General features: G+C 39.3%; 1 protein-coding gene across 5 annotated transcripts; it reads left to right on the top strand.

Moving 5' to 3' along the window:
• Positions 1-541: 541 nt before the first annotated feature.
• LOC106138606 (pantothenate kinase 3) lies at positions 542-27,480 on the top strand. 5 transcript variants are annotated; one of them, XM_060953155.1, is made up of 11 exons: positions 542-838; positions 8,339-8,478; positions 9,204-9,301; positions 9,822-10,000; positions 12,130-12,303; positions 13,477-13,611; positions 18,743-18,894; positions 20,002-20,178; positions 21,883-22,018; positions 22,906-23,021; positions 23,398-27,480. In XM_060953155.1, exons 1-11 carry the CDS (start codon positions 806-808, stop codon positions 23,486-23,488), a joined length of 1,431 nt encoding a protein of 476 aa, XP_060809138.1. In that variant the 5' UTR covers positions 542-805; the 3' UTR covers positions 23,489-27,480. The 5 variants fall into 5 exon arrangements, with proteins under 5 accessions (XP_060809138.1, XP_060809136.1, XP_060809134.1 ...); XM_060953153.1 differs by lacking the exons at positions 542-838; positions 8,339-8,478; positions 9,204-9,301; positions 9,822-10,000 and adding exons at positions 10,919-11,039; positions 15,296-15,325; positions 16,736-16,771 and having other exon boundaries at positions 20,002-20,145; XM_060953151.1 differs by lacking the exons at positions 542-838; positions 8,339-8,478; positions 9,204-9,301; positions 9,822-10,000 and adding exons at positions 10,919-11,039; positions 15,296-15,325; positions 16,736-16,771.
• Positions 27,481-27,997: the final 517 nt, after the last annotated feature.

Genomic DNA, 27,997 nt, shown 5'->3' with positions numbered 1-27,997 from the left:
GTCATAAATTGTTGACGTCATTAAGACTGGTCTATACGATGGGCTAGCACCTCTCATCATTTGAATCTTAAGTTCCATCATTAAAGCCATACAGCTGAACGTGGCCCTTAAGTCTTTTAAAGACTGTCAGCTCTGTCTACCCCGCAAGGGCTATAGACGTGATAATACCTCGATATAGGTATACTCGGCATTGGAGCGTAAATATTGGAAAAAATAGGAAACTGGTTTTATAACGAGAAAAAAAAGTATAAAAGTAATAATAATTGGTAGGAGAACAACATAACATCAACTACTCCAATGGGCCTCTACGTGTTGGATTTATATCCCCACACTTGCGTACACCCCGGATTTTTGAGAGGCTTGCCTCTCAAAAATCCGGGGTGTATAGACCCGTGAAATCCAAGAGGAGAAACATAATAATTATAATTAACAATCATATCACCACATTTCACCAATGCAAGCACAACAGGTTATCAGTGCGTTGCGCCCGCGCATCATCGCGTGTCACACGAGGAACTTGAAGTTCGAAATTGGAACCGGCGTGGCTCATTCGCAACGCGACCGCCGCTGCGAACGGTCCACATGCTGGTCGACCTCCGTTGTTTAATTGAATATTCTTGCGTTTTGTTTTTATATAATTTAATATTTTATAAAATAATAGATTCCTTTGTGAAAGATTTAATGATAAGTGTCTCGGATATGTGGAATTTGGACGTTGATGAAGATTATGAGTGATATGTGATTTTTGTTTGTTTGTACAATTATTTATTCAACCTGTGATATTAGTTGTAGTAATTGTAGAGAAATGGCGGTACAAGGAGTGATCACTATAAATCATGTAAGTTTGTTATTTTTTTATTTATTTATGTACACAAAATTATATACAGGAGCATTTAATACTGTTATTCTAGTACAAAGGTGCTACTTATTTCAGTAGAAATCTCTTCCAGTAGACCCGTAAGAGGAGAGATCAATTTTGCAGCGGTACGGCGTGTGCATAAATAACGTTTAACATATTTAACTAAACACACATGCTAATACTTACATAATTAAACATGGAACAGTAAATGTCAATAATAAACTACATAGATATACATTTTTTTTTCTTCCTAGCTTTAGAATATAATTATATTAATGACATTTATGACATTTAACAATAAAATTATATAAATGACATTTATGAACTTTATTAATATAATTTTATGAATTTTATTAATGTAATTTTATGAATTTAATTATTTACTATTAGTACTAACATAGCTTTAAGTTAACTACCATATTATGAGTCCTGGTTACTTAAATAAATACTATTTCATTCATTCATTTAGTCCCGGTTGCATCCTCACCACTCTGGAGAGGAAGCTGGGGTATACCTTTGACCATGGATTCTGGATTGAGTTAGGCTTTTACATGAACCGACTCTCATCTGACCTCCGCAACCTTTGCAGGGGAACCTGACCCGTATTGGATCGATCATGATTACACATCTAGTTGCATGAATGTGCAGGTTTCCTCACGATGTTTTCCCTCGCCGTAAGGGCATCGGTTAGTATTCAAACTAATGTACAAAACTTCGAAAATATTCATTGGTATACTTAAGACGTGGCACAATTTTGTCAAGATTTCATTTCTTTTTGGAAATGTGAGTGATGAGAGTGACAAAAATCGAATATTTTTTATCATTTAGTATAGTTTGTATATAGTTTGTACATAGTTTGTGATAGATTTGTCATTCTGGCCCATCAGTTCGTCATTCAACCGTATAGTATCTAGATAACTCTCGCATCATTCTGAGCGAACTGATAGACTGAACTGACGCCAAAACTGATCCACACAATTGTCTAAAGTGAGTTTTATCAATCTGTAATCAGTCTTAAAACTAAGGAAGGAAAATATTGATATCACTAGCAATATTTACTCATTATATGGTCAAGAAATACAAACGCAATATATTAATTGTTTCATGAATAAGAATTGGATTTCCCATTTAGCAGATTTCTATATTGTACATACATACATATAGTCACGTCTTTATCCCTTGCGGGGAAGACAGAGCCAGCAGTCTTGAAAGACTGATAGGCCACGTTCAGCTGTTGGGCTTAATGATAGAATTGAGGTTCAAATAGTGTCCGGTTGCTAGCCCATCGCCTATAAAAAAAATGCCAAGTTTGTAAGCATATCCCTTAGTCGCCTTTTACGACATCCTCGGGAAAGAGATGGAGTGGTCCTATTCTTGTTTCTTTTGGTGCTGGGAACCACACGTCACTGTCGAATTAAGAACCTCCTTTGTTGAAGTGAAGTGCAATCTTAGCAATATACTAATTCTACTAATATTATAAATACGAAAGTTTGTGAGTATGTCAGTATGGATGTTTGTTACTTTCACGCAAAAACTACTGAACCGATTACGATGAAAATTGGTATGCAGGTAGCTGAAGACACAGAATAACATATAGGCTGTTTTTTATCCCGGATTTCCCGCGGGATTGATTGTTACGTTATGATTAGTTTCCACGCGGACCTAGTCGCGGGCGGCCTCTAATATACTATACGATAGCTTTGGTATGTCAGAAGAAGATATATGTATGTATATATATGTTATGACATTGGCCCAATTAAAAACTATCGATAAATTAATTAATCACTTATCGATAAGCACTATAGAGGTCGATGTTTAAAAATTTCGCTAAACGCTAATTACTTAATGTGAATCATATTTTGATTGAAGGTAATGGCGCCCACATTTATAATGTATTGTTTAATTGAATGTCGTTTGATAATAGGTATCTTAGATTTGGTGTGTTCATTACAAATTAAGTTAAAATAGGTAATTATACTTAACTACTACTCAAAGGTATTAATCACTATTCTTACGTGACGTGTGGTTCCCGGCACCAATAAAAAAAATAGGACCACTCCATCTCTTTCACATGGATGTCGTAAAAGGCGACTAATAAAGATGCTACTTTAAGGCGATAAGCTAATCAAGAGTACCCGAAACTGATTGCATGAAGAGAATTATGAATATGAAGAAAGTAAAAAATGCAGGGATCGTGGTTAGTGATATAGTCTATATCCCCTGCGGGGTAGGCAGAGCCAACATTCATGGAAACACTGCCAGGCCACGTTCAGCTGCTTGGCTTAATGATAGAATTGACATTCGAATAGTGACAGGTTGCTAGCCCGTCGCCTAAAAAAGGATCCCAGTTTTTAAGTATACTAACACAATGAGTCTGGTTGCTTGAATAAATAATGTTTCATTCATTCATTCATTTACGACATCCATGGGCACGAGATGGAGTGGTCCTGTTATTTCTTTTTATTGATGTCGGGAACCACACGGCACCTAACCTGAATAGATAATTTACATAAATTAAAAAAATAAATTCAATCACAAAACCGCCGAGCAAATTCAAAATTTTTATTCATTATTATAGGATACTTCATATCTCTTAATAATTGTCAAAACGATTGGTTTCACAACATTGGTTGACATCAAATGCTTGCATGAAGAGAGTAATGAATGTGGATGAAGCGAAGGAAGTATGCAGAGATCGTGGCAAGTGGAAAGAGGTAGTCTCTGCCTACCCCTCCGGGAAAGAGGCGTGATTTTTTGATGTATGTATGTAATTATGTATTTCAATCACAAATTATTATTAATTTTTTAACTTTAATAAAAGTATTTCGGTATTTCCTCACCCAGGTGAACCATGAGTGGAAGCTGATCAGCTATTAGTGTGTTACATACATACATACATACGGTCATGTCTATATCCCTTGCGGGGTAGACAGAGACGACAGTCTTCAAAAGACTGAATGGCCACGTTCAGCTATTCGGCTTAATGATAGAATTGAGATTCAAATAGTGATAGGTCGCTAGCCCATCGCCTAAATGAGGAATCCCAAGTTTATAAGCCTATCCCTTAGTCGCCTTTTACGACATCCATTGGAAAGAGATGGAGTGGTCCTATTCTTTTTTGTAATGGTGCCGGGAACCACACGGCACGGCCAATGTGTTGATTGATATTTATAAGTTCAAAGTCGACATGCCTCATTCCCGACACTTGATGACCTTCTAAAAGGATATAAGTTCCGCAAATTGTGTAAACAGTTATTGCAAATAACCTGTGTATGTGATTATTTTTACATTTTTATTTATTAGTGCCGTGTGGTTACCGGCACCAATAAAAAAATGAAAAGGACCACTGCGTTTCCCATGGATGTCGTAAGGTGCGACTAAGGGATAGGCTTATAAACTTGGGATTCTTTTAGGCAATGGGCTAGCAACCTGTCACTATGTGAATCTCAATTCTATCATTAAGCCAAACAGATGAACGTGGCCTTTAAGTCTTTTCAAGATTGTTGGCTCTTTCTACCCCGCAAGGGATATAGACGTGACCATATGTATGTTTATATGTATTCTATCATTAAGCCAAACAGCTGAATGTGGCCTTTAAGTCTTTTCAAGATTGTTGGCAATGTCCATAATAGAAATAAAAAGTTATTTTTAACATATCGTGAAACGTGCATATACATACATATAATCACGTCTATATCCCTGGCGGTGTAGACAGAGCTAATTGTCTTGAAAAGACTGATAGGCGACGTTAAGCTTCTAGGCTTAATAATAGAATTGAGATTCAAATATTGACAGATTGCTAGCCCATCGCCTAAAAGAATAATCCCAAGTTTATATGCCTATCACTTAGTCGCCTTTTACAACAACCACGGGAACGAGATTGGATTTTTTTTTATTAGTAGCGGTATCCATACGGCTTATTACTTTTACACACTAATTATTAAATAATTTGCTTCCTAACTCGACAAAATGGACCGATGTGTTAAAAAAGCAGTTATTTTCGTAATAATCGTTTGCAAACAACCCGTCCTACTGGTTACGTATATATAAAGGCAGTCAGTGTGTCGGTCGGTCGGTCATCCGTATTATGTTAATGTATTAATTATTCTAACCAATTTTCTAATGAAATTTGGTGAATTATCTAAGAATTTTATCTACATTATAAACACGTACATATATATATATATGTACGTGTTTATAATGTAGATATACACGTATGTATCCCTTGCGGGATAGACAGAGCCAACAGTCTTGAAAAGACTGTAAGGCCACGTTCAGCTGTATGGCTTAATGATGGAATTGAAATTCAGAAAGTCACTGGTTGTCTGCCCAAAGTCTACAAAAAAAAATTATGGAAATGTCGTAAAAGGCGACTAAGGAAAAGCCCTTAGTCGCCTTTTACGACACTTATATACTACACTATAGGAAAGATATGATGTGGTCCCGTTCTAAAGCGCACGAGAATCACACGGAATTTTAAATTTAGAATATTGAAAATGTTGAAAAATAAATAAAGTTTACTTATTTTATTTTTCAACATGCATGAAGAGAGTTATGAATGTGGAGGAAGCGAAGGAAGTATGCAGAGATCGTGGCAAGTGGAAAGAGGTAGCTACCCCTCCGGGAAAGAGGCGTGATTTTATGTATGTATGTTTACTTATTTTATTATATTTAGTTTATATTTGCGTACGCCACCTGCGAACTGCCTTTATCTTAATTTCTCTCTGCGATAACACTATCAGTCGAGCCGGTATAGATATTTCAAGTGATCTTATTTATTTATTAGTATTTTATACTATTGATATAGATGTGCCGTGTGGTTCCCGACACCAATAAAACAAAGAATATTTGTCCCGGAGTTGCCGCGGGATTGATAGGGTTTCCATGCGGACGAAGTCGCGGGCGGCCTCTAGTGAATAAATATTAGCCAAACAGAATAGATTTATTTTCAAAATTGGATACAAGGTATCACTTATTGATGTCGACGCCGACCGCTTCCAAAACGCATGCGTAGAAGAAGCGGCGTAACAAAGTACACTGCAACATTTTCACCGGACGTCAATTTACAAATGTAGTAATCTAAATCGTGGACGAATGCACATTGTCTTCATACAGCCGAATTATTAGTCTTTCTAACACTGTTGGCTCTGTCCTCTTGTAGAAATTAAACGTAAACGCGCGATTAGTGACGTCACACAATGTCACACGGCAGAGGTGACCCCTTGACCACATACAGCAATAAATGTCGTTAAAAATCCACGTTTTGCACGCCTACAAGATTATAGTGGCAAAACTCTGCTACGAACTACGCAGTACGAGCTATGGCTGTAGTATTTCCCCGTAACTTGAGTGTAAAATTAGGGCTTATCGATTTAGGGCTGGGCATTTTGGGGTTAGAAATTTGGCTCTACACGAGATCTGATTGCTTTTTGACAGTGCGAGCTATATGGTATCGTATTGGCAACATTTAACATGAAATGTTTTTGTGGGATAAGTCTTTTCAACACTGTTGGCTCTGTCCTCCTGTAGAAATTAATTAAACGTGAACGCGCGATTAGTGACGTCACACGGCAGAGGTGACCCCTTGACCTCATACAGCAATAAATCTTCCGTTTCTATCACGTGACACCAAGCCGCGTGATAGTAGATATGAGCATGCGCTCATGTGGTTTATACCCTCGTGCGTCGGAGGTAAGTGGTCGGATTTGTATGGTGACCGGTAAAATGCGTGTGGCGCAGAAAAGGCACAGGTTCGAATCCCGATAAGGCCATGTAACAATGATTATTTTCGAAGTTATGTATGTACATTAGTTTGAATTAGTACTAACCGATGTTTTTACGGTGAGGGAAAACATCGTGGCAAAACCTGCACATTCAGGCAAATGGATTTCAAATCATGAGCGATCCAATACGAGTTGGTTCCCCTGCAAGGGTTGCGGAGAAAAAACCTGACACTTAACAGAATGCTATATTGTACATACATACGTATAGTCACTTCTTTATCCCTTGCGGGGTAGACAGAGCCAATAGTCTCGGAAATACCAATACGCCACGATCATATGTTTGGTTTGATGATAGAATTGAGATTCAAATAGTGACAGGTTGCTAGACCATCGCCTTATAGAAGAATCCCAAGTTTATAAGGGTATCCTTTTGTCACTTTTTACGACATCCACGGGAATGAGCAGTGGTCCTATTCTTTTTTTATTGGTGCCAGGAACCACATGGCACAAATCTATACTAATATAATATTATAAAGTTTGTTTGTTTGAACGCGCTAATCTCATAAACTACTGGTTAGAATTGAAAAATTCTTTTTGCGTTGAAAAGACTATTTATTGAGGAAGGCTTTAGGCTATATAACATCACGCTGCAACAATAAGGAGCAAAGAAATAATGGAATATGTGAAAAAAACGGGGGAAATTATTCATCGTCATTTTGGGTATCATTGAGGTCTTCAATGATGCCCAAAATGACTATTCCACGCGGACGAAGTTGCGGGCACAGCTAGTAAAAAGATAAATACTTCAAAAAACTAATAATGACTTCATTGATATTTGTATATGTTAACGGAAATGTATGTAAACCGTCATTGTATACAATTCCTAGGAAATGTATGTAATTCCTAAAATAGCCCGGAAATGTGTGAAATAAATACATTTCCTAAATAGCAATCGGAAATGTAAAACCCGTTAATAATTTTTAAAACATTATTTTATACATTTCCTAAATAGCTTCGGAATTGTATACATTTCCTAGGAGTTGTATGCAATTCCTAGATTTTATACATTTCCGTTAACATGTATATATGTACTTCGTTTATGCATCTGCAGCTAAATAATAGGCCTATATGTTATAACAAAGTATATTTTACTTAGTATTCAAATGAGTACCTATCTGATACATGGAGCTATTCAGTAAATTCATTAAAATTTATATGACCTTTTGTCTTGTGGAATACAATAGGCTTGTATTACTGACGTTTGCGTGGCGACATAATGCGTGCGGGGCGACAACCACTTTTTAACGAAATGGGTTAAAATAATATCACCGAAATTCTTCTTACTCCGGGCATTGGACTCTGCTACATCATCGCTCATCATCTGACTGACGGCCACTGTGTCTCAGCGATAGTACGCTGGTCTGTGACACTGGACCAGGTCTAGGACTGGTGTCCATTCCATTCTATTTTATTCCATTCCATTCCATTCTATTCCATTCCATTCCATTCTATTTTATTCCATTCCATTCTATTCTATTCCATTCCATTCTATTCTATTCCATTCCATTCTATTTCATTCCATTCCATTCTATTCCATTCCATTCTATTCCATTCCATTCCATTCCATTCTATTCCATTCCATTCCATTCCATTCTATACCATTCTATCCCATCCAATCCCAACAGTCGCGGGCAATACACAGTTAAATAATATATTTCAAAGAATAAACACGATAAATATCATCCTTCATCCACAGATGCGCCTGCATCGTTGTGAGGGCTGTACAGCGGCGTGCGGGCGCGACGGCCGCGCCGCGCCGCTGACCGGCATAAACAGGTGTTCACCGTCGTTCATATCAACCAAGTGCCTGTTGAAAAGGCATTACTCTTTCCAAAGGTATTGTATAAATATACATACATACATAAACCGTGTGGTTCCCGGCACCAATACAAAAAAAAAAGAATAGGACATCTCGATTTCTTTCCCATGGATGTCGTAAAACGCGACTAAAGGATCTTGGGCTTCTTTTTTTTAGGCGATGGGCATGCAACCTGTCATGTACATAAAATCACGTATCTCTCCTGGTGGGGGTAATCGAGGACTACATCATTTCACTTGCGACGAAGAAAAAGCTGTACAGTAGCGGTAGTAGTTATAATTAGATTTAAGTGATGTGACGTCAATAAGTGATACCTTGCATCCAATTTTGAAAATAAATCTATTCTATTCTGTCCCATAATCCTACTAATATTATAAATGCGAAAGTTTGTGAGTAGGTATGTCAGTATGGATGTTTGTTACTCTTTCACGCAAAAACTACTGAACCGATTACGATGAAATTTGGTATGTAAGTAGCTGAAGACCCAGAATAACATATAGTTACGTACTTTTTTACCCGGAGTACCCGCGGGATTGATAGGGTTTCCATGCGGACGAAGTCGCGGGCACAGCCAGTAACAAATAAAATTGTTCGTGTAAAATCTGACTCACCCAATCCAGCATCCATTGTCAAGGGCTTACCTCCTAACCCTAGAGTGGTGAGGATGCGACCGTGTCTGAAGCCAGGTGGTAGTAGAACAATTAAACTCACGCGCCTCTCTCTCTCTCTCTCTCTTTCGCAGGAAACAAACGCTGAAACGCACCAGGCGCTCGCCGCACTGCACGAGCCGCCACAAAATGGCGGAGCCGTCGGCGCCCGCGCCGCCCGACAACTCGCCGCGTATGTAACTAACAACCAAACACCACCGCGACAATCGTTTGCCGTGTGGTTCACGGCACTTGAGAATAGGACCGCTTCCTCTCTTTTACGTGGATGTCGCAAAAGGCGATTAAGGGATTAACACGACAATTGTTTGCCGTGTGGTTTCCGGTATTTGAAAATAGGATCGCGCCCTCTTTTACGTGGACGTCGTAAAAGGTGATTAAGGGATTGCCACGACAATCGTTTGCCGTGTGGTTCACGGCACTTGAGAATAGGACCGCTACCTCTCTTTTACGTGGACGTCGTAAAAGGCGATTAAGGGATTGGCACGACAATCGTTTCCTGTCTTTTACGTGGATGTCGTGATTAAGGGAAAGGTTATAAAACTTTGGATTCTTATTTAAGGCGATGGGCTGTCACTATTTGAAGCTCAATACATCTGAACGTGGCCTTTCACTCTTTTCAAGACTATTGGCTCTGTCTGCCCCGCAAGCGATATAGACGTGATGATATGCATGCATGCGTTCGCCCTTTACAGCGATGCCGTGGTTCGGCATGGACATCGGAGGCACCCTGACCAAGCTGGTGTACTTCGAACCACGCGAGACCAATAGACGCGAGATAGACAAAGAGACTGAGGTGCTGAAGAATATAAGGAGGTACCTCACGAGGAACTCCGCTTACGGCAAGACGGGCAGGCGTGATGCTCATCTCCAGGTGAGGAATAGTTGTTCTTCTCAGTTCTTTATAGGTGGGTTTGGCTTTGGAGACTTCAGAGTGGGATGATGGTGTGTAGATAAACCGTCGCGAGATAGACAAAGAGACTGAGGTGCTGAAGAATATAAGGAGGTACCTCACGAGGAACTCCGCTTACGGCAAGACGGGCAGGCGTGATGCTCATCTCCAGGTGAGGAATAGTTGTTCTTCTCAGTTCTTTATAGGTGGGTTTGGCTTTGGAGACTTCAGAGTGGGATGATGGTGTGTAGATAAACCGTCGCGAGATAGACAAAGAGACTGAGGTGCTGAAGAATATAAGGAGGTACCTCACGAGGAACTCCGCTTACGGCAAGACGGGCAGGCGTGATGCTCATCTCCAGGTGAGGAATAGTTGTTCTTCTCAGTTCTTTATAGGTGGGCTTGGCTTTGGAGACTTCAGAGTGGGATGATGGTGTGTAGATAAACCGTCGCGAGATAGCCAAAGAGACTGAGGTGCTGAAGAATATAAGGAGGTACCTCACGAGGAACTCCGCTTACGGCAAGACGGGCAGGCGTGATGCTCATCTCCAGGTGAGGAATAGTTGTTCTTCTCAGTTCTTTATAGGTGGACTTGGCTTTGGAGACTTCAGAGTGGGATGATGGTGTGTTGATAAACCGTCGCGAGATAGCCAAAGAGACGGAGGTGCTGAAGAATATAAGGAGGTACCTCACAAGGAACTCCGCATACGGCAAGACGGGGAGGCGCGACGCTCATCTCCAGGTGAGGAATAGTTGTTCTTCTAAGTTCTTTTAGGTGGGTTTGGCTTTGGAGACTTCAGAGTGGGTCGATAGTACGAACGCTCATCTGCAGGTGAGGAATAGTTGTTCTTCTAAGTTCTTTTAGGTGGGTTTGGCTTTGGAGACTTCAGAGTGGGATGATCGTGTGTTGATAAACCGTCGCGAGATAGCCAAAGAGACTGAGGTGCTGAAGAATATAAGGAGGTACCTCACGAGGAACTCCGCTTACGGCAAGACGGGCAGGCGTGATGCTCATCTCCAGGTGAGGAATAGTTGTTCTTCTAAGTTCTTTTAGGTGGGTTTGGCTTTGGAGACTTCAGAGTGGGTCGATAGTACGAACGCTCATCTGCAGGTGAGGAATAGTTGTTCTTCTCAGTTCTTTATAGGTGGGCTTGGCTTTGGAGACTTCAGAGTGGGATGATGGTGTGTTGATAAACCGTCGCGAGATAGCCAAAGAGACGGAGGTGCTGAAGAATATAAGGAGGTACCTCACGAGGAACTCCGCTTACGGCAAGACGGGGAGGCGTGATGCTTATCTGCAGGTGAGGAATATTGTTACATACATACATACATATATACATATGGTCACGTCTATATCCCTTGCGGGGTAGACAGAGCCAACAGTGTTGAAAAGATTGAATGGCCACATTCAGCTATTTGGCCCAATGATAGAATTGAGATTCAAATAGTGACAGGTTGCTAGCCCATCGCCTAAAAGAAGAAACCCAAGCTCTTAAGCCCATCCCTTAGTCGCCTTTTACGACATCCATGGGAAAGAGATGGAGTGATCCTATTCTTTCTTATATTGGTGCCGGGAACCACACGGCACTGCCGGGAACCACATGTATACATACATACATACATAAAATCACGCCTCTTTCCCGGAGGGGTAGGCAGAGACTACCTCTTTCCACTTGCCACGATCTCTGCATACTTCTTTCGCTTCGTCCACATTCATAACTCTCTTCATACAAGCTCGGCGGTTTCGGGTACTTTTGACATGTATGTATGTAGTTAAACATATTCATTGTTTTAGATCAGTCTTTCCCAAAGTGGGCGATAACGCCCCCTTGTGGGCGCTGCAGGTCTCAAGGGGGGCGGTAAGAGACCCAGAAAAAAAATGGGGGCGTTGTGTAGAGGCGGGGGGGAGTGATTTGTTATTTTATTTAGCTAGGAGGCCTCTCAAACAACGACTTCAATAGCTCTCGACTCACAACAACTTGTGAACATCAACTAATATGAATTAAAAGATTGCTCAAACTCAAATAGGTGAAAAAATGGGGGCGCTAAAAAAATATATTTATTCTCAAAGTGGGCAGTAGACAAAATAAGTTTGGGACTCTCTGTTTTAGATGGACAACGTGACAATCCGAGGCAGACGTGGCACACTGCACTTCATCAGGTTCCCCACATCGGAGGTGGGCGCGTTCCTTCAGCTCGCCCGCTCCAAGGGAATGGCTGATCTTGTCAACACTATATACGCGACCGGCGGGGGCGCTTACAAGTTCGAGGAGGACTTTATTAAGGTAAATATCTAAATATCTAGTGCCGTGTGGTTCCCGGCACCATTACAAAAAAAGAATAGGACCACTCCGTCTCTTTCCCATGGATGTCGTAAAAGGCGACTTAGGGATAGCCTTGTAAACTTGGGATTCTTTTTTGAGGCGATGGGCTAGCAACCTGTGTCACTATTTGAATCTCAATTCTATCATTAAGCGAAATAGCTGAACGTGGCCATTCAGTCTTTTCAAGACTGTTGGCTCTGTCTACCCCGCATGGGATATAGACGTGAACATATGTATGTATGTATGTATGTACTAACTATCTAGTGCCGTGTGGTTTCCCGGCACCATTACAAAAAAGGTATAGGATCACTCCATCTGTGAATCCCAAGTTCCCAAGAATCCCAAGTTAATTAGCCTTTTCGTAGACGCCTTTTACGACATCCATGGTAAAGATATAGAGTGGTTGTATCCTAAAGTTCGGGTATCATAAATTCTTTATCTCTTTCCTTCTTGACAGGCTCAATATGGTGCCGTGACTTATTAGCACTGCCCTGGTATAACTAAAATGCCGTTATCTGCCAAATCCTTGTTTTAAATAAAACGTCAAAAATGCGGTAAAAATTTAAACTGATGCCATTCATTAATAAGAACGCCTATTTATGACTTAAAGGTACCAAAAAGTCGTAAATAGAGATCGAAAGAGATTTTTTTTTCTTATTCTACTGGTAAAAAAGGTGTAAATCCTGATGTCAGATAACGGCATTTTAGTTACACCATGGCAGAGCATAGAATAACACAATTTGAATCATCACGAAACCATACAGCTGAACGTGGCCTCTCAGTGTTTTTAAGACTGTTCGCTCCGCCTACCCCGCAAGGGATATAAATATATATATATATGAGAGTACCCGAAACTGAACGTGGATGAAGCGAAAGAAGTATTTAGGGATCGTGGCAAGTGGAAGAGATTTGGTCTCCGCCTACCCCTCCGGAAAAGAGGCGTGATTTATGTTTATACATACATAAAATCACGCCTTTTTCCCGGAGGGGTAGGCAGTGACTACCACCACTATTACAGATTTATGTTTATATATATATGTTTATATATATATGTTTATATATATATGTTTATATATATATATATGTTTAAATATATATATGTTTATATATATATATATGTTTTTTTTTTTGCAGGAAGTGAACATGCGTCTGTCAAAAATGGACGAGTTGGACGCTTTAATAGCTGGCGTTCTGTTCGTGGACCAAATGTACGCCCAGGAGTGTTACTACTGGGCGCCGAGGGACGAGCCCGCGCCTGCCACTGACTCTGTGAGTATTGATAGATACATACATACATATGCTCACGTCTATATCCCTTGCGGGGTAGACAGAGACGACAGTCTTGGAAAGACTGAATGGCCACGCTCAGCTGTTTGGCTCAATGCTAGAATTTGATTATTATTGGTCATCATATATATATATATATAGTTAGTATATAAATACATATATACGGGACAAATTTCACAGATCGAGTTAGCCTCAAAGTAAGTTCGAGACTTGTGTTACGAGACACTAACTCAACAATGCTATATTTTAGAACAAATACTTAAATAGATAAACATCCAAGACCCAGGCCAATCAGAAAAAGTTCTTTTCTCACCATGCCCTGGCCGGGATTCGAACCCGGCACCTCCGGTGTCACAGACGAAGGCACTACCACTGCGCCACAGAGGCACTTAGTTATCACTACATAGTATAAAACAAAGTCGCTATTTTAGTCTGTTTGTCTGTATGCTTAAATCTTTTTGATGAAACGGATTTTGATGCGGTTTTTGTAACAGTGATTCAAGAGGAAGGTTTTTATGTATAATAACATTTATAATTTTGCACCCGTGCGAAGCCGGGGCGGGTCTCTAGTATATATATATATATATATATACAAGGTTCACAGATTTAAAAAAAATCCTTCCTTTCCCTAAAAGGTAAAAACGGGACGTTACTAAGCCTCCGCTGTTTGTTTGTCCATCTGTCTTTCCACCAGGCTGTATCTCGTAAACAGTGATAGCTAGAAAGCTTTTTTTTTAAATTATGTCTTAAACAACAAAGAATAAAAATTAAAAATAAATTTATTATGGGGGCACCGCATACAATGAACGTGTTTGTTTTTGCTCAATATTAAAAACCGTGACATGTGGACGCTTAAGATTTTCACACAATATTTATTTATTTATTAGGTACACAAAACAGTTTTACAACCAAACTTAATATAAAAATAAACAATAGAAACCTGACCAGTTGTAAAACCAAAAACTAGTGTAGGTCAGCATGATTAACATTTGTATATTATACATACATACATACATATAGTCACGTCTATAAATATCCCTTGCGGGGTAGACAGACCCGACAGTCTTAAAAAGACTGATAAGCCACGTTCAGCTATTTGTATATTATCTTTCAAAATAAATAATTCTATAACAATAAAGTAATTTAAAAAAGGTATCCAATACATTGTTAGTATTTCGTCGTTCGACGGCGTCATTTCATTAATACGAGTCTGAACTGATTAGGAGTGGACATTTGACCAATTTATTAGATACTAGCTGTGCCCGCGACTTCGTCCGCGTGGAATAATTATTTTGGGCATCATTGAAGCCCTCAAGGATGAATAATTTTCCCCGTTTTTTTCACATGTTCCATTATTTCTTTGCTCCTTATAGTTGCAGCGTGATGTTCTATAGCCTAAAGCTTTCCTCGATAAATTGTCTATTCAACGCAATAAGAATTTTTCAATTCGAACCATTAGTTCCTGAGATTAGCGCGTTCAAACAAACAAACAAACTCTGTAGCTTTATAATATTAGTATAGATTATCATTATTTGACATTGAAATATTGACATAGGCTTACAAACTTGGGATCCTTTTTTAGGCGATGGGCTAGCAACCTGTCACTATTTGAATCTCAAGTACTTTGAGAATTAAATAAGAATTTTTTTTTTATTCTTTCCTACAGACACGACGTTCTGAGAGTGACTCGGTAAGGGTAATTATTGTTTTTTTTTAAACGCGTGCTACGGTTTTGGGTACCCTACTAGCTTTGGGTGGAGGTGTATTGAATTTTTTGTTTATCCAATTGTGAAAGGCACACCCCGGGCTCCTCTCCAGAGCGGGGAGGATGCAACCGGGACTGAAGCCGGGAGGTAGAAGTGAATGGTATTTTATTTCAGTGTAAAATTGATCACGGCTTTGGTATAGCGAGGCTGCGTTAAAGTCTACTTTTGTAAGTCTATTATATCGTTTTTAAACTTACGCGTTGCATAAAAATATTTATAAATAATACATGTATTAAACACGTACGTAACGTACCTTTATTTACATGTAGTATAGAATAGAATAGATTTATTTTTCAAAATTTTATTAACTGAAATTTATTATCTACTTAATTACATTTATAAAAATATGTAATTAAGTAGATACTAAATTTAAGTTAATGAACCAATGACTTGTGCAATTTTACCTCAATAGTCTTTTTTGTGATAATGTTCGTATACCCAGATTACCCAGTGGCAGTGCAAACGATAAAACTTATTTTAAGTATATTGTAGATTCTCAGCTAAGTGACTATGTATGTCTTATTGAGAAATAAACATATTTGAACTTAAAATTGGATACAAGGTAGCACTTATTGACGTCACATCACTTAAATCTAATTATAACTACTACCGCTCCCAAAGCCCATGTGTAGAAAAGCGGCGGAACAAACAACACTGCGGCATTTTCACCGGACGTCAATTTACAAACACAGATCGCTTAAATCTAAATCGTGGACGAATGCACATTGTCTACATTAAAAAACATGAATGCTTGTTAAACTAAATATTTCAATATGAATATTTCGTAAAGTACGATGTATGTATCTGTACGATATAAAATAAAGGTACGTTACGTGCGCGATTAATACCTGTATTATTTATAAATAGTCTAATAAATCGATTTAAACTGTTATAAAGATGTTTTTTTCTTATCGTTAATAAAAATCAATTTTTTAATTTTTAAATTACCTAGACAAAAAGTTGACTTTGGCAGCGTTAAAAATAATCTTTTCATGCGTTAATAAAGTTTTACTTTCTTAGCGTTAAAAAGTCAGTTTAACAGTGATATAAAAATGATTTTTTTTTTGGATTTTTTATATTTGATATTTAAATATTTAATAGGTGATGGGTAGCATTCGTCAAAAAAATCTTATAAATTAATTAATTAATTTTAAAATTCTATTCAACATATTATTTGTATCGTAAGAAACTGTGTAAGTTGGAACTTATTCGTATCCAAAATGTAACATTTCAAAAATGGAAGCGGTGCCTATTTTTTTTAAATCTTTATTTGTAGTTGCCATTATCTTAGTGGCGTTAATTAACGCGCATGTTCTAAATTGAAATAATGTTTGCCTCAGCTGACGCCGAGTGGCTGGCCTGAAACTGACCCGTGGGTACGGTGAGACTTGTTTTTTTTTCTATGGAGGTGTTACTGGCCTGTGGGATTTCGGTATAATTCGGTTGGTTGGTATTAAGCTGCGTACACACCAGGTCAACATATGAATTAATAGTCTTTTATTTTCATTTAAATAGGGTAGAAACGGTGTTAGATAAAATCACTGTACCAATATATGGGTTTTGTAAGACTTATTCCCGTTTTTACTAATGATTCCTAATTTAGGAGACGCCTAGCTTTGATGGTATTTAGTAAAAGGTGAGTTAAGAGACTCGTTGGTGAAAACTGGCATTACTCGGTCGTATTTAAATGATTTGGCGAACAGCAAATGAATAAATTTATAAGTTACGTTGGCCCGTTGTGTACGCAGCTTTTTGGCGTTTCGAATTCTTCATTTGAATTGGTTCTTTTTGAAAAAGTTTGTTGTGGGTTGGTATGACGGTTTCATAACATTCCTAATTTGAAATCATTCTTTTTAAAAGATTGTTTTAAGGCGCTGGTAACGGTATTTCAAGCTTTGCATGCGGTCTTGCGACGGAATCTTTATTATTACGAAATATGCTTTTTTTTTCTTAATTGTTTTTGGGATGGGTACATACAACACTACATAAATTCGAAGGTAATTTTAAAAAAATGGGTAGATTCCATTTTCAAAACTCCGCAACCTATAAGCGGAATGGTGGTATTTCATCTCACGCTCTCATTGGCATTCTTTAGAATAGAATAGATTTTCAAAATTGGATACAAGGTATCACTTATTGACGTCACATCACTTACATCTAATTATAACTACTACCGCTTCCAAAGCGCGTGTGTAGAAGAAGCGGCGAAACAAACTACACTGCAGCATTTTCACCGAACGTCAATTTACTATTTTATACCGCAAACATTGTCGGGAAAGCACATTTCATTAATCTGGCAACATTGGGTTCGTTCAGCAGTTTTTCGAGACTGTAGGCTGTGTCTATCCCGCAAGGGATATAGACGTGGCTATATGTACGTTTGAACTGCGATCATAAACTCATTTACAAGGTTTCGCTAAAACTTGACCTTTGGTGTACATTAACTTAATAATTAATAACTTACATATACATACATACATATAATCACGTCTGTATCCCTTGCGGGGTAAACAGAGCCAACAGTCATGAAAAGATGATGACAGGCTTAATGATGTAATTGAAATTCGAATAGTGACAGGTTGCTAGTACCATCGCCTGAAATAATAAGAAGAACCTATTTATTTATAAGTTCTCACAGCGGTACTTTAGAATTTAGAGAATTAATGACCTATCAAGTTATTACAGAACAGTATAACAAGAATTTATGACCTATTAAGGTCATAAATTCTTGTTATACTGTTCTGTTGGTGCCGTGTGGTTCTCGGTACCGATAGAAAAAGAGAATAGGACCACTGCATCGTTTTCCCATGGATATCGTTTAAGAGCGATTAAGGGATAGGCTTGTAATCTTGGGACTCTTATTTTGGGCGAAGGGCTAGCAACCTGTCACTATTTGACTCTCAATTCTATCATTAATCCAAACAGCTGAACGTGGCCTATCAGTCTTTTCAAGACTGTTGGCTCTGCCTTCACGGTAAGTTTAAAAGACGTGATTATATGTATGTATAAACAAACATACAAGCTTACAAGAAGAATCCCAATTTTACAAGCCTATCCCTTATTCGCCTTTAACGACATCCGCGGGAAAGAGATGGAGTGGTCCTATTCTTTTTTGAATTGGTGCCGGGAACCACACGGCACCAACAGAACAGTATAACAAGAATTTATGACCTGTTAAGTAATAACATAAGAAGGTCATAAATTCTCTAAATAAATTCTAAAGTGCCGGAAACCACACGGCGCCTATAGAAAAAAACGCAACAACAAAAAACAAACAATGTTTGTTGCTTCTGTATATAATTTTGTGTACATAAATAAATAAATAAATGTTTATCACTCCTGACCAGCCGCCGTATTCGGAAGCGGCGTTGAGCGTTTACGTGAGGAAACCGTTCAACTTCTCCAACCCGTACCCGTTCCTGCTGGTGAATGTCGGCAGCGGCGTCTCGATGCTGGTGGTGAACGGGCCCGAGGACTATTACAGGGTCAGCGGCACAAGGTTTGTATTGGTATATATAGGTAATAGAATAGATTTATTTTCAAAATTCGATACAGGTCTACCAATTTTATAAGTCACATCGGCGACGGCCTCTGTGGCGCAGCGGTAGTACGCTTGTCTGTGACACCGGAGGTCCCGGGTTCGAATCCCGGCCAGGGCATGATGAGAAAAGAACTTTTTCTGATTGGCCTGGGTCTTGGATGTTTATCTATATAAGTATTTGTTATAAAATATAGTATCGTTGAGTTAGTATCTCGTAACACAAGTTTCGAACTTACTTCGAGGCTAACTCAATCTGTGTAATTTGTCCCATACATCTTTATTTATTTATTTATCGGCATTGTTCGACGGCGCAGATATTAGAACAACCGACCGCCGAATCTGGCCGAATGAAAACATCAGTGAAATAACGAACTTATTGCTACTGCATAGGATTTTAAATCGCAAAACAACAGGATTCGTTTATCTCGCTCATTACCGACTACCGCGAGGGCGTGGCGCTCCTGCGAACTCCAGACATGGCGCGTACGCAATTAGCCAATAGCGAACGGTTTTGATTCCGCGTTCAAATGGCGCACTAAAGTGGTAGTACTGTACAAGGTACCTATAGGTACCTACTTATTGCCGTCGCATCACTTAAATCTAATTGTAACTACTACCGCTTCCGAAGCACGTGTGTAGAAGAAGCGGCGGAACAAACTACACTGATTATAGATTAAACATACATACATATAGACATGTCTATATCTTTTTGCTTTGCTCAACATATTCTTAATGTAGGTACTATGTTTCTACTACATATGTTATTTTTTACATACATACATATACCTTGCGGTGCGGACAGAGCCGCCATGATAAACGATAGAATTTAGAATAAAATAGTGGGAGGTTGCTAGCCCGTCGCCTAAAAATAATCCCAAGTTTATAATCCCTCAGTCGCCTTCTACGACATCCATGGTATAAAGAATGAGTGGTCCTATTCTTTTTTGTTATTGATGCCGGGAACCCACACGGATTTTTTTGTTATGGGCAACTCATATACATATACATTGTATTGTCAGCTTCACCAGCAAAGCTGTGTATATTTATCATTATACTCACGCGCAGTCTCGGCGGCGGCACCTTCCTCGGACTGTGCTGCCTGCTGACAGGCTGCAGCAGCTTCGAGGAGGCGATATCCCTCGCCGCGTCCGGGGACAACACGACCGTGGACAAGCTGGTGCGGGACATATACGGCGGTGACTACGCTAGGTTCGGTCTGCCCGGCGACCTGGTGGCTAGCAGGTAACGGGCGCGCGGGGGGATGTGTCGCTTGCTGTGGCGGTGTGCAGGGGGAGGGTGGGGGTGTGCCGGGGGAGGGTGGGGGTGTGCATGGGGAGGGTGGGGGTGTGCAGGGGGAGGGTGGGGGTGTGCAGGGGAGGGTGGGGGTGTACACGGGGGAGGGTGGGGGTGTACAGGGGGAGGGTGGGAGTGTACTGGGGGAGGGTGGGAGTGTACTGGGGGAGGGTGGGGGTGTACAGGGAAAGGTGGGGGTGTGCAGGGGGAGGGTGGGGGTGTGCAGGGGAGGGTGGGAGTGTACTGGGGGAGGGTGGGGGTGTACAGGGATAGGTGGGGGTGTGCAGGGTGAGGTGGGGGGTGCAGGGGGAGGTGGGGGTGTACAGGGATAGGTGGGGGTGTACAGGGGGAGGGTAGGGGTGTGCAGGGGGAGGGAGGGGTGTACAGGGGAAGGGTGGGGGTGTACAGGGAAAGGTGGGGGTGTGCAGGGGGAGGGTGGGGGTGTGCAGGGGAGGGTGGGGTGTATAGGGGGAGGGTGGGGGTGTACAAGGGGAGGGTGGGGGTGTACAGGGATAGGTGGGGGTGTGCAGGGTGAGGTGGGGGGTGCAGGGGGAGGTGGGGGTGTACAGGGATAGGTGGGGGTGTACAGGGGGAGGGTAGGGGTGTGCAGGGGGAGGGAGGGGTGTACAGGGGAAGGGTGGGGGTGTACAGGGAAAGGTGGGGGTGTGCAGGGGGAGGGTGGGGGTGTGCGGGGGAGGGTGGGGTGTATAGGGGGAGGGTGGGGGTGTACAGGGGGAGGGCGGGGGGGGGGGAATACGCTTTTGTATTTTGTGGAGTTACGTGGAGCTTCCTACATTCATCGTTCGTTTTGTTTGTTATTTTCTTTGAACTGATCAAAATATGTTTAACATTTTTTTAAGTAAATTAAAAATACATACAGTCACGTCTATATCCCTTGCGGGGTAGACAGAGCCAACAGTCTTGGAAAGACTAAAAGGCCACGTTGAGCTGTTCGGCTTAAAGCGGATAAAGTTGACAAAATGTGATCATTACAATTTCTAAACTATGCTATTAACAAATCTACCTAATTGAAAAAAAAGTTAAATTCCTAAATTACAAACTAGTTTTATTTTTGGTCTTTCTCTTCCACTCTTTCCATAAATTTTTCCTTTTACTATAGTTTAAAAAAACCGTCATATCGGATTTAATATCACTACCATTTGAATTAATGCGCTACAAATTATATTCTATATGCTTTTTGGTGGCCGGAAGAACGGTGGTTGTATAGTAACATACATACAAACATATATATTTAATCACGTATTGTATGTATTGCGGGGTATACAGAGCCAACAGCCCCGAAAAGGCTGAAAGGCCACGTTCAACTTAATGGCTTCACGATACAAATCTCGTCAGTTCACTCGTGTCTTTTTCCAATGGATGTCGTAAAGCGCGACTAGGGGAACGGGTAATAAACTCTTGAGAATCTTTTTGTAGGCGAGAACCTAGCAACCTGCCACTATTTGAATCACAATTCCATCATTATAAGTCATACAGCTGCACGTAACCTTTCAGTCTTTTCAAGGCTGTCAGCTCTCTACCCCGCAAGGGATATAGATGTAATTTTTACGTTTAGTTTCTCACCTTTAAAATATAGTTTCTCACTATTTCTCACCCAGTTTCTCATCTCTGATTTTTGTTTCTCGCCTCCAGCTTCGGCCACATGTGCTCGTCTGACCGCCGGGCGAAGGTCTCCCGCGAGGACCTGGCGCGCGCCACGCTGGTCACCATCACGAACAACATCGGCTCCATAGCGCGGCTGTGCGCCAGCAACGAGGGCATCGAGAGGGTGAGTTGGAAAATATATATCTTTTTAAACATACATACATACACATGGTCACGTCTATATCCCTTGCGGGGTAGACAGGGCAAACAGTCTTGAAAATACTGATAGGCCACGTTCAGCTACATCTATAGTGTAGTTTGTTCCGCCGCTTCTTCTACACATGCGCTTTGGAAGCGGTAGTAGTTATAATTAGATTTAAGTTATGTGACGTCAATAAGTGATACCTTGTATCCAATTTTGAAAATAAATCTATTCTATTCTATACATACATACATAAAATCACGCCCCTTTCCCGGAGGGGTAGGCAGAGATTACCACTTTCCACTTGCCACGATCTCAGCATAACAGCAACGAGGGCATCGAGAGGGTGAGTTGGGAAATATATATACATACATACATACATACTGTACAAGCACGCTATTTTACTTATACTAAATGACGTGTGCGCACGCAGTCGTCACTTCCCCGGCATTGCGTTCCGTTCCTCGTATTGGGCGCGAACACATACAATACATACATAAAATCACGCCACTCTCCCGGAGGGGTAGGCAGAGACTACTGATTTCCACTTGCCACGATCTCTGCATAACAGCAACTAGGGCATCGAGAGGGTGAGTTGGAAATTATACATACATACATAAAATCACGCCTCTTTCCCGGAGGGGTAAGCAGAGACTACTTATTTCCACTTGCCACGATCTCTGCATAACAGCAACTAGGGGATCGAGAGGATGAGTTGGAAAATATATCAATGGGAGAGAGATGGAGTGGTCCTATTCTTTTTTGTATTGGTGCCGGGAACCGCACGGCACCAGTACAAAAAATGCTTGAAACCTCACGGCATTGAATGAATTTCAATAATAATTTTTCCTAATTTTTTTTGTCTCCAGGTGGTGTTCTGTGGCAACTTTCTCCGCGTGAACCCGCTCTCCATGAAGCTGCTGTCATACGCCATGACCTACTGGTCCAGGGGCTCCTTGAAAGCGCTGTTCTTGGAGCACGAGGGGTGAGAAGAGGCTTTATCTTGTTCATCTTGGCTTTAGTCCCGGTTAAAAAACATTAATTAAGCTAATTTATTAAATATAGCTGTGCGAAATAGTTATTTTGGGCATCATTGAAATTGAGGGTTTAATAAATTTTTCCCGTTTTTTTTTTCACATTTTCCATTATTACTTCGATTCTTATAGTTGCAGCGTGATGTTGTATAGCCTAAAGCCTTCCCCGATAAATGGTCTATTCAACACAAAAATATTTTTTCATTTTGGACCAGTCGTTCCTGAGATTAGCGCGTTCAAACAAACAAACGAACTCTTTAGCTTTATAATATTATATAGTATAGATTATTTACCTATATATTATTATTTTATTTATTCTATTTTCAGGTATTTCGGCGCCGTAGGTTGTCTGTTACACCTGAACGGGCGGAAGGGTAGTGCGCACGCGCATGCCAATAGCAACGCAGAGGACAGATGAGCTCACGTTCGGCTAGAGAGCAATAAAGACCGAGGGTAACAACGGGGTGACCGCTTACCATCGGGTAGCGGGTTCGCAGATCATATTTAAACATTCAGATTTACTGTGAATTGTGATTATTATTTTATGCGGGGTTAAATTGTAAAACGAATCATTCGGTCATTCATATATATCACGTTTGTATTCTTTGCGGGGTAGATAGAGAAAGCTGTGTTGATAGACTGATAGGCCACGTTCAGCTGTTAGCTGCTTAAAGATAGAACTGAGATTAGGATTGAGATAATATTTATATATTAATAGTATGTTGATTGTATTGTCAATGGATTTTAATATTTTTGTTATTCGGTAGTCTACTTAGACTATTGGCTCTGTCTACCCTGTGAGGGATACAGACGTGACTATATGAATGTATGTTCGGTAGTCTATACCATAGTAATTTGAACACAATTGGCCTTTCAGTCTTTTCGAGACTATCGGCTCTGTCTACCCCGTAAGGGATTAGACGTGATTATATAAATATGTTAATCATCGTTACTATTGGTATAATTGTTTTTAAGTCTTGAGCTCCAGATAGATATTTTATTATTCAGATTTATTTAATTGGAAATATGTTTATTTTGTTTTTTTATATAGGTACTTAGTGAAATTTAAAAGAAGAAAAAATATACTGGGTACAACAAGTCACAAAATTCTTTTTTTGGTTGATGCAAAATGTAATATAAGTTTATATTGAGGTTGGAACACATAAAGATTATTTATTACGCATAAAATCTTCTGACATAAAAAGCAATTGTTATATTACAGTTGCGTAATTTCGAAACGGTACCTACACATATTTTTTTTACGCATAACTTAGTTTTGTCGTAAATTTATTATGAAAAAAAAAAATGGTATTTAGTAAAATTATATTATATTGCATAAAAATTTGAAAAGTAAAATCAATGGGGTTTTAGTGGCATGTGTGCCTTTTTAAATAGTGCAATTCGTTGGCAAGCGTGATCGTTCAAATTAATTTAGAATTCGGACGTAATTATGTCAAAGGGACCGGCTAATTTTGTCGTATAAAAAGTAACATGAAATTACTTGATTTTACACTGTCGTAATTAAGAATTAAACGTAAAAAGCGAGGTCGCATTATCCTAATTTTACATACATATAGTCACGTCTATGTCCCTTGCGGGGTAGACAGAGCCAACAGTGAGAGACAAAACTGAGAGGCCACGTTATGATGGATTCATGTTGGAATTTAGATTCAAATAGTGACAGGTTGCTAGTCCATCGCCTACCTACAAGTTTATAAGCCTATCCCTTGGTCGCCTTTTACGACCACACGGCACCGGATCCAGATTGCACTAAACAAAAAAATGGCGGTCCATCTAAATTATCTGCGTTGTAAGTTACCCAAGGTCGTAGAATATAATGTAAATATTTATTCGGGTTTATAGTAAAAAGGTTTCAGGTCATCATGCATAAATATTGTTTTGCATAATAGTTCGTCATAAATGTAATTTAAAGATTGTTAAATTAAAATTACTTGAGAGAAATGTATAATAAAAAAAAAATTAGGTGAATTTATTATGGCACGGCCACTGCATTGATCAAAACTTACCTTTTACACATCGGTACTGTCACCTGCAGGGACACCTGACCGCTTTAATATTGGTTTGTATTTTGATATATGTATTTGACTACGGGCGACTGTAGAATATTTGTAACGAAAACTCTGTCCGAGCTTTGAACGTCATCTTGGGAAGTATCTAAACGTTCTATTTATGTGTGTGACAGAATTCATATGAATTATGTATAGAGATCGGATAATCGGATGCATATTTACCTAAACTAATATTTCGGCTAAGAAAGTATGGAGGCGGCTTCTTGCTTTCGGGATTCGAATTATTTTGAATCCCTGAAATTTTATTAAACAAGAAATTGAAACTTATCGTATATTAGGTATGATAAACACCTTTATAAACATAAGTGATGGATATTTATTAAAAAATTACCTACTTACCGGGATTCCAGAATTATACCACGTGGTTTTTTTTTACAGAAGTACGTTCCATACTAATCCAATACCCCTACTTTAGGTAAATATGCATCCGAATATCCGATCTCTGATTATGTACTATATATATGTATTAAAAGTATATGAAATTTAATTTTACAGACAGTAACTTTATATGGCTACACTTGGGCATGTCGATTTTCATTGTCAATATCAAATATTGGGGAAATTAAAGTTTTTAAATTTATACTTTATTTCCTAATTTCTTTTTGTTTTACATTTCACTTTTTATATCTTATTTGTTCATCGGACAAGGTTTTTGTTACGTTTAGATACATTGTTATAATTGAACCAGCTGCCAATGCTTTTAGGAATTCCCACTGGAGCGAAGTCCCGGTATAAAATTTATCACAAATGTAATTATAGTGACGTTGTTTAAGCATAAGAAATCTTGAAAAAACGTCTGTACATTTTGGGATGTTTACATGAACAATTATGTGAGCCGGGAAACTATGTAGTTCTTAGACGTAATTCCTGGTATTCACTTTAAATTGCGTGAAGATACTATGCACAAATTACTGTTATTCGCGTCTTTTTTGGCGGAGATCCAAAACGAGAAAGATCACGTTACGATTCCCGCCAAAATTTGACAGATGTCAAAATGGACCGAGGAATATATTTTTTTTTAGGATTTCTCTCCTTTTACTTCCGGATGCCGTTGATCAGAAAGGTTAGTGCGAGTTTTACTTACTCGACGCGTTTCGCCCGAAAAAACGCTAAAACTCACACTAACCCTTCTGTTAAAGGGAATTTTAAATGTACCTATAATATACTAGCCTTAGAAAGGCGATGCGAATGATAAAATACTCTGTATGTTTGCGCCAGATTGATTGAGAGTACTTTTGTAACCGCGTGGTGCCTCGTTTTAGAAGTCATAGAAAAGTTAGCTTATCAGATTTGAAAGAGGTAAGTAAGTTAGAGGGTTGTTTTATGGAATTGTAACTCAAAGATATTGTATAATATCTGGACGGCCTCTGTGGCGCAGTAGTAATTCGCTTGTCTGTGACACCGGAGGTCCCGGGTTTCGGATCCCGGTCAGGGCATGATGAGAAACTAATTTACTCTGATTGGCCCGCGTCTGGATGTTTATCTATATATAAGTAATTATTATAAAATATAGTATCGTTGAGTTAGTATCTCGTAACACAAGTCTCGAACTCAAGGCTAACTTAATTTGTAATAAATACAGACCATCTTTTTAAATTTTACCTATTTATGTTTTATGATTTCTCCTGTAAAAATATAATCTTATATATTTAATGTCAACAAACTAAATTATGATCCGAATTTGTTACCATTGGTAGCTTTGTAACAATGGTAACTCAACTGGTCAGTGTTGCCAACCCCTCTTAGTTTTTATCTGTAGAATTATAGATTTTTCGACTAAATGAATTTTTCTTTTTCTATATGTATGTGCTATTTCGGTAAAAAACTTGTTACACGAAGAATTCTTTAGTCTTAACATTTGCCTGCAATTTATGAATAGTAGGTAATTTTACTCTACACTGGGGTTGAAAATGCTGCATATGCACCTCACAAGTCAACGAAGTACTCTTTGAATCACACTTTTGTATCAATTGAGGTTAGTTTTGACTATGGAAACGGTATTTTAGATATGTGATATTATCCTTGTGCGAAAAACTTCATCGTAGGCAGTGGAATTTGTAAAAAAATATTGATTGATAGAATTATTTTGATGAAGGATGGACGTGTGTGACAGACAATTGTCAAAAATCTTTGATTTATAGTTTCTCATTGCCTATGTAGTTTACAGATTATTAAAATAATGTCGTTTGACATGAACTTTTCTTCTTTTTTTTTGTATATTAACGCAGGTTTAGCATTTATAGTGAACTATGTGCGCAACGTGATGTAAAATTTGGGCTATTTAATGTTTTATATTATAGAATTAAAACTATTATTACAATTAATTTGTTTTATTTTTTTACCACAATTTGCCTTACTTTTTTGACGACCTCTGCGGCGCAGCGGTAACGCGCTGGTCTGTGACATTGGAGGTCCCAAGTTCGAATCCCGGAACGCATTTACTTTATCTTCTAAGTCGTTTTGGGTCTTGGACATCGTTGGATTAGTATCTCGTAACCCAAGTCTCGAACTTACTTTGAGGCTAACAATCTAGTCAAATTGTATTCTAATAAAACAATTTTAAAAAGTAACCACAAAATCGGAATTTTAAATAATAATAAAAAGAGAAATGAAAAACAAAAAGCTCGTTTTATAAATTATGTAGTACCTGTAAATCGTTTGCCCATGGCAACGTGCGCAGAAGGCTGGTTGCATTGCCACGTTGAATGACAATGCTTAATCTTTGACCTAAGAAGTTTCCAGCCCGCTGGTCACGGGATATCTCGACTAATCTCTTAGAAAGTAAAATTAAAAAGCTGATGGACCCAAGGTTTCTAACTTTCCACCCCAACAAGCTC

This window comes from Amyelois transitella, chromosome 31, assembly GCF_032362555.1.
Source record: "Amyelois transitella isolate CPQ chromosome 31, ilAmyTran1.1, whole genome shotgun sequence".
Classification (NCBI taxonomy): Eukaryota; Metazoa; Arthropoda; class Insecta; order Lepidoptera; family Pyralidae; genus Amyelois; species Amyelois transitella.
Note: the sequence above shows the minus strand (reverse complement) of the source record. Positions and strands in the feature narration are given on the sequence as shown.

Coding starts and splice junctions, on each gene's coding strand:
- LOC106138606 (XM_060953155.1), top strand. CDS start 806: ATGGCGGTACAAGGAGTGATCACTATAAATCAT. Junction 18,895..20,001: donor TACAGGGTCAGCGGCACAAG/GTTTGTATTGGT, acceptor ACTCACGCGCAG/TCTCGGCGGCGGCACCTTCC. Junction 23,022..23,397: donor CTGTTCTTGGAGCACGAGGG/GTGAGAAGAGGC, acceptor TTCTATTTTCAG/GTATTTCGGCGCCGTAGGTT.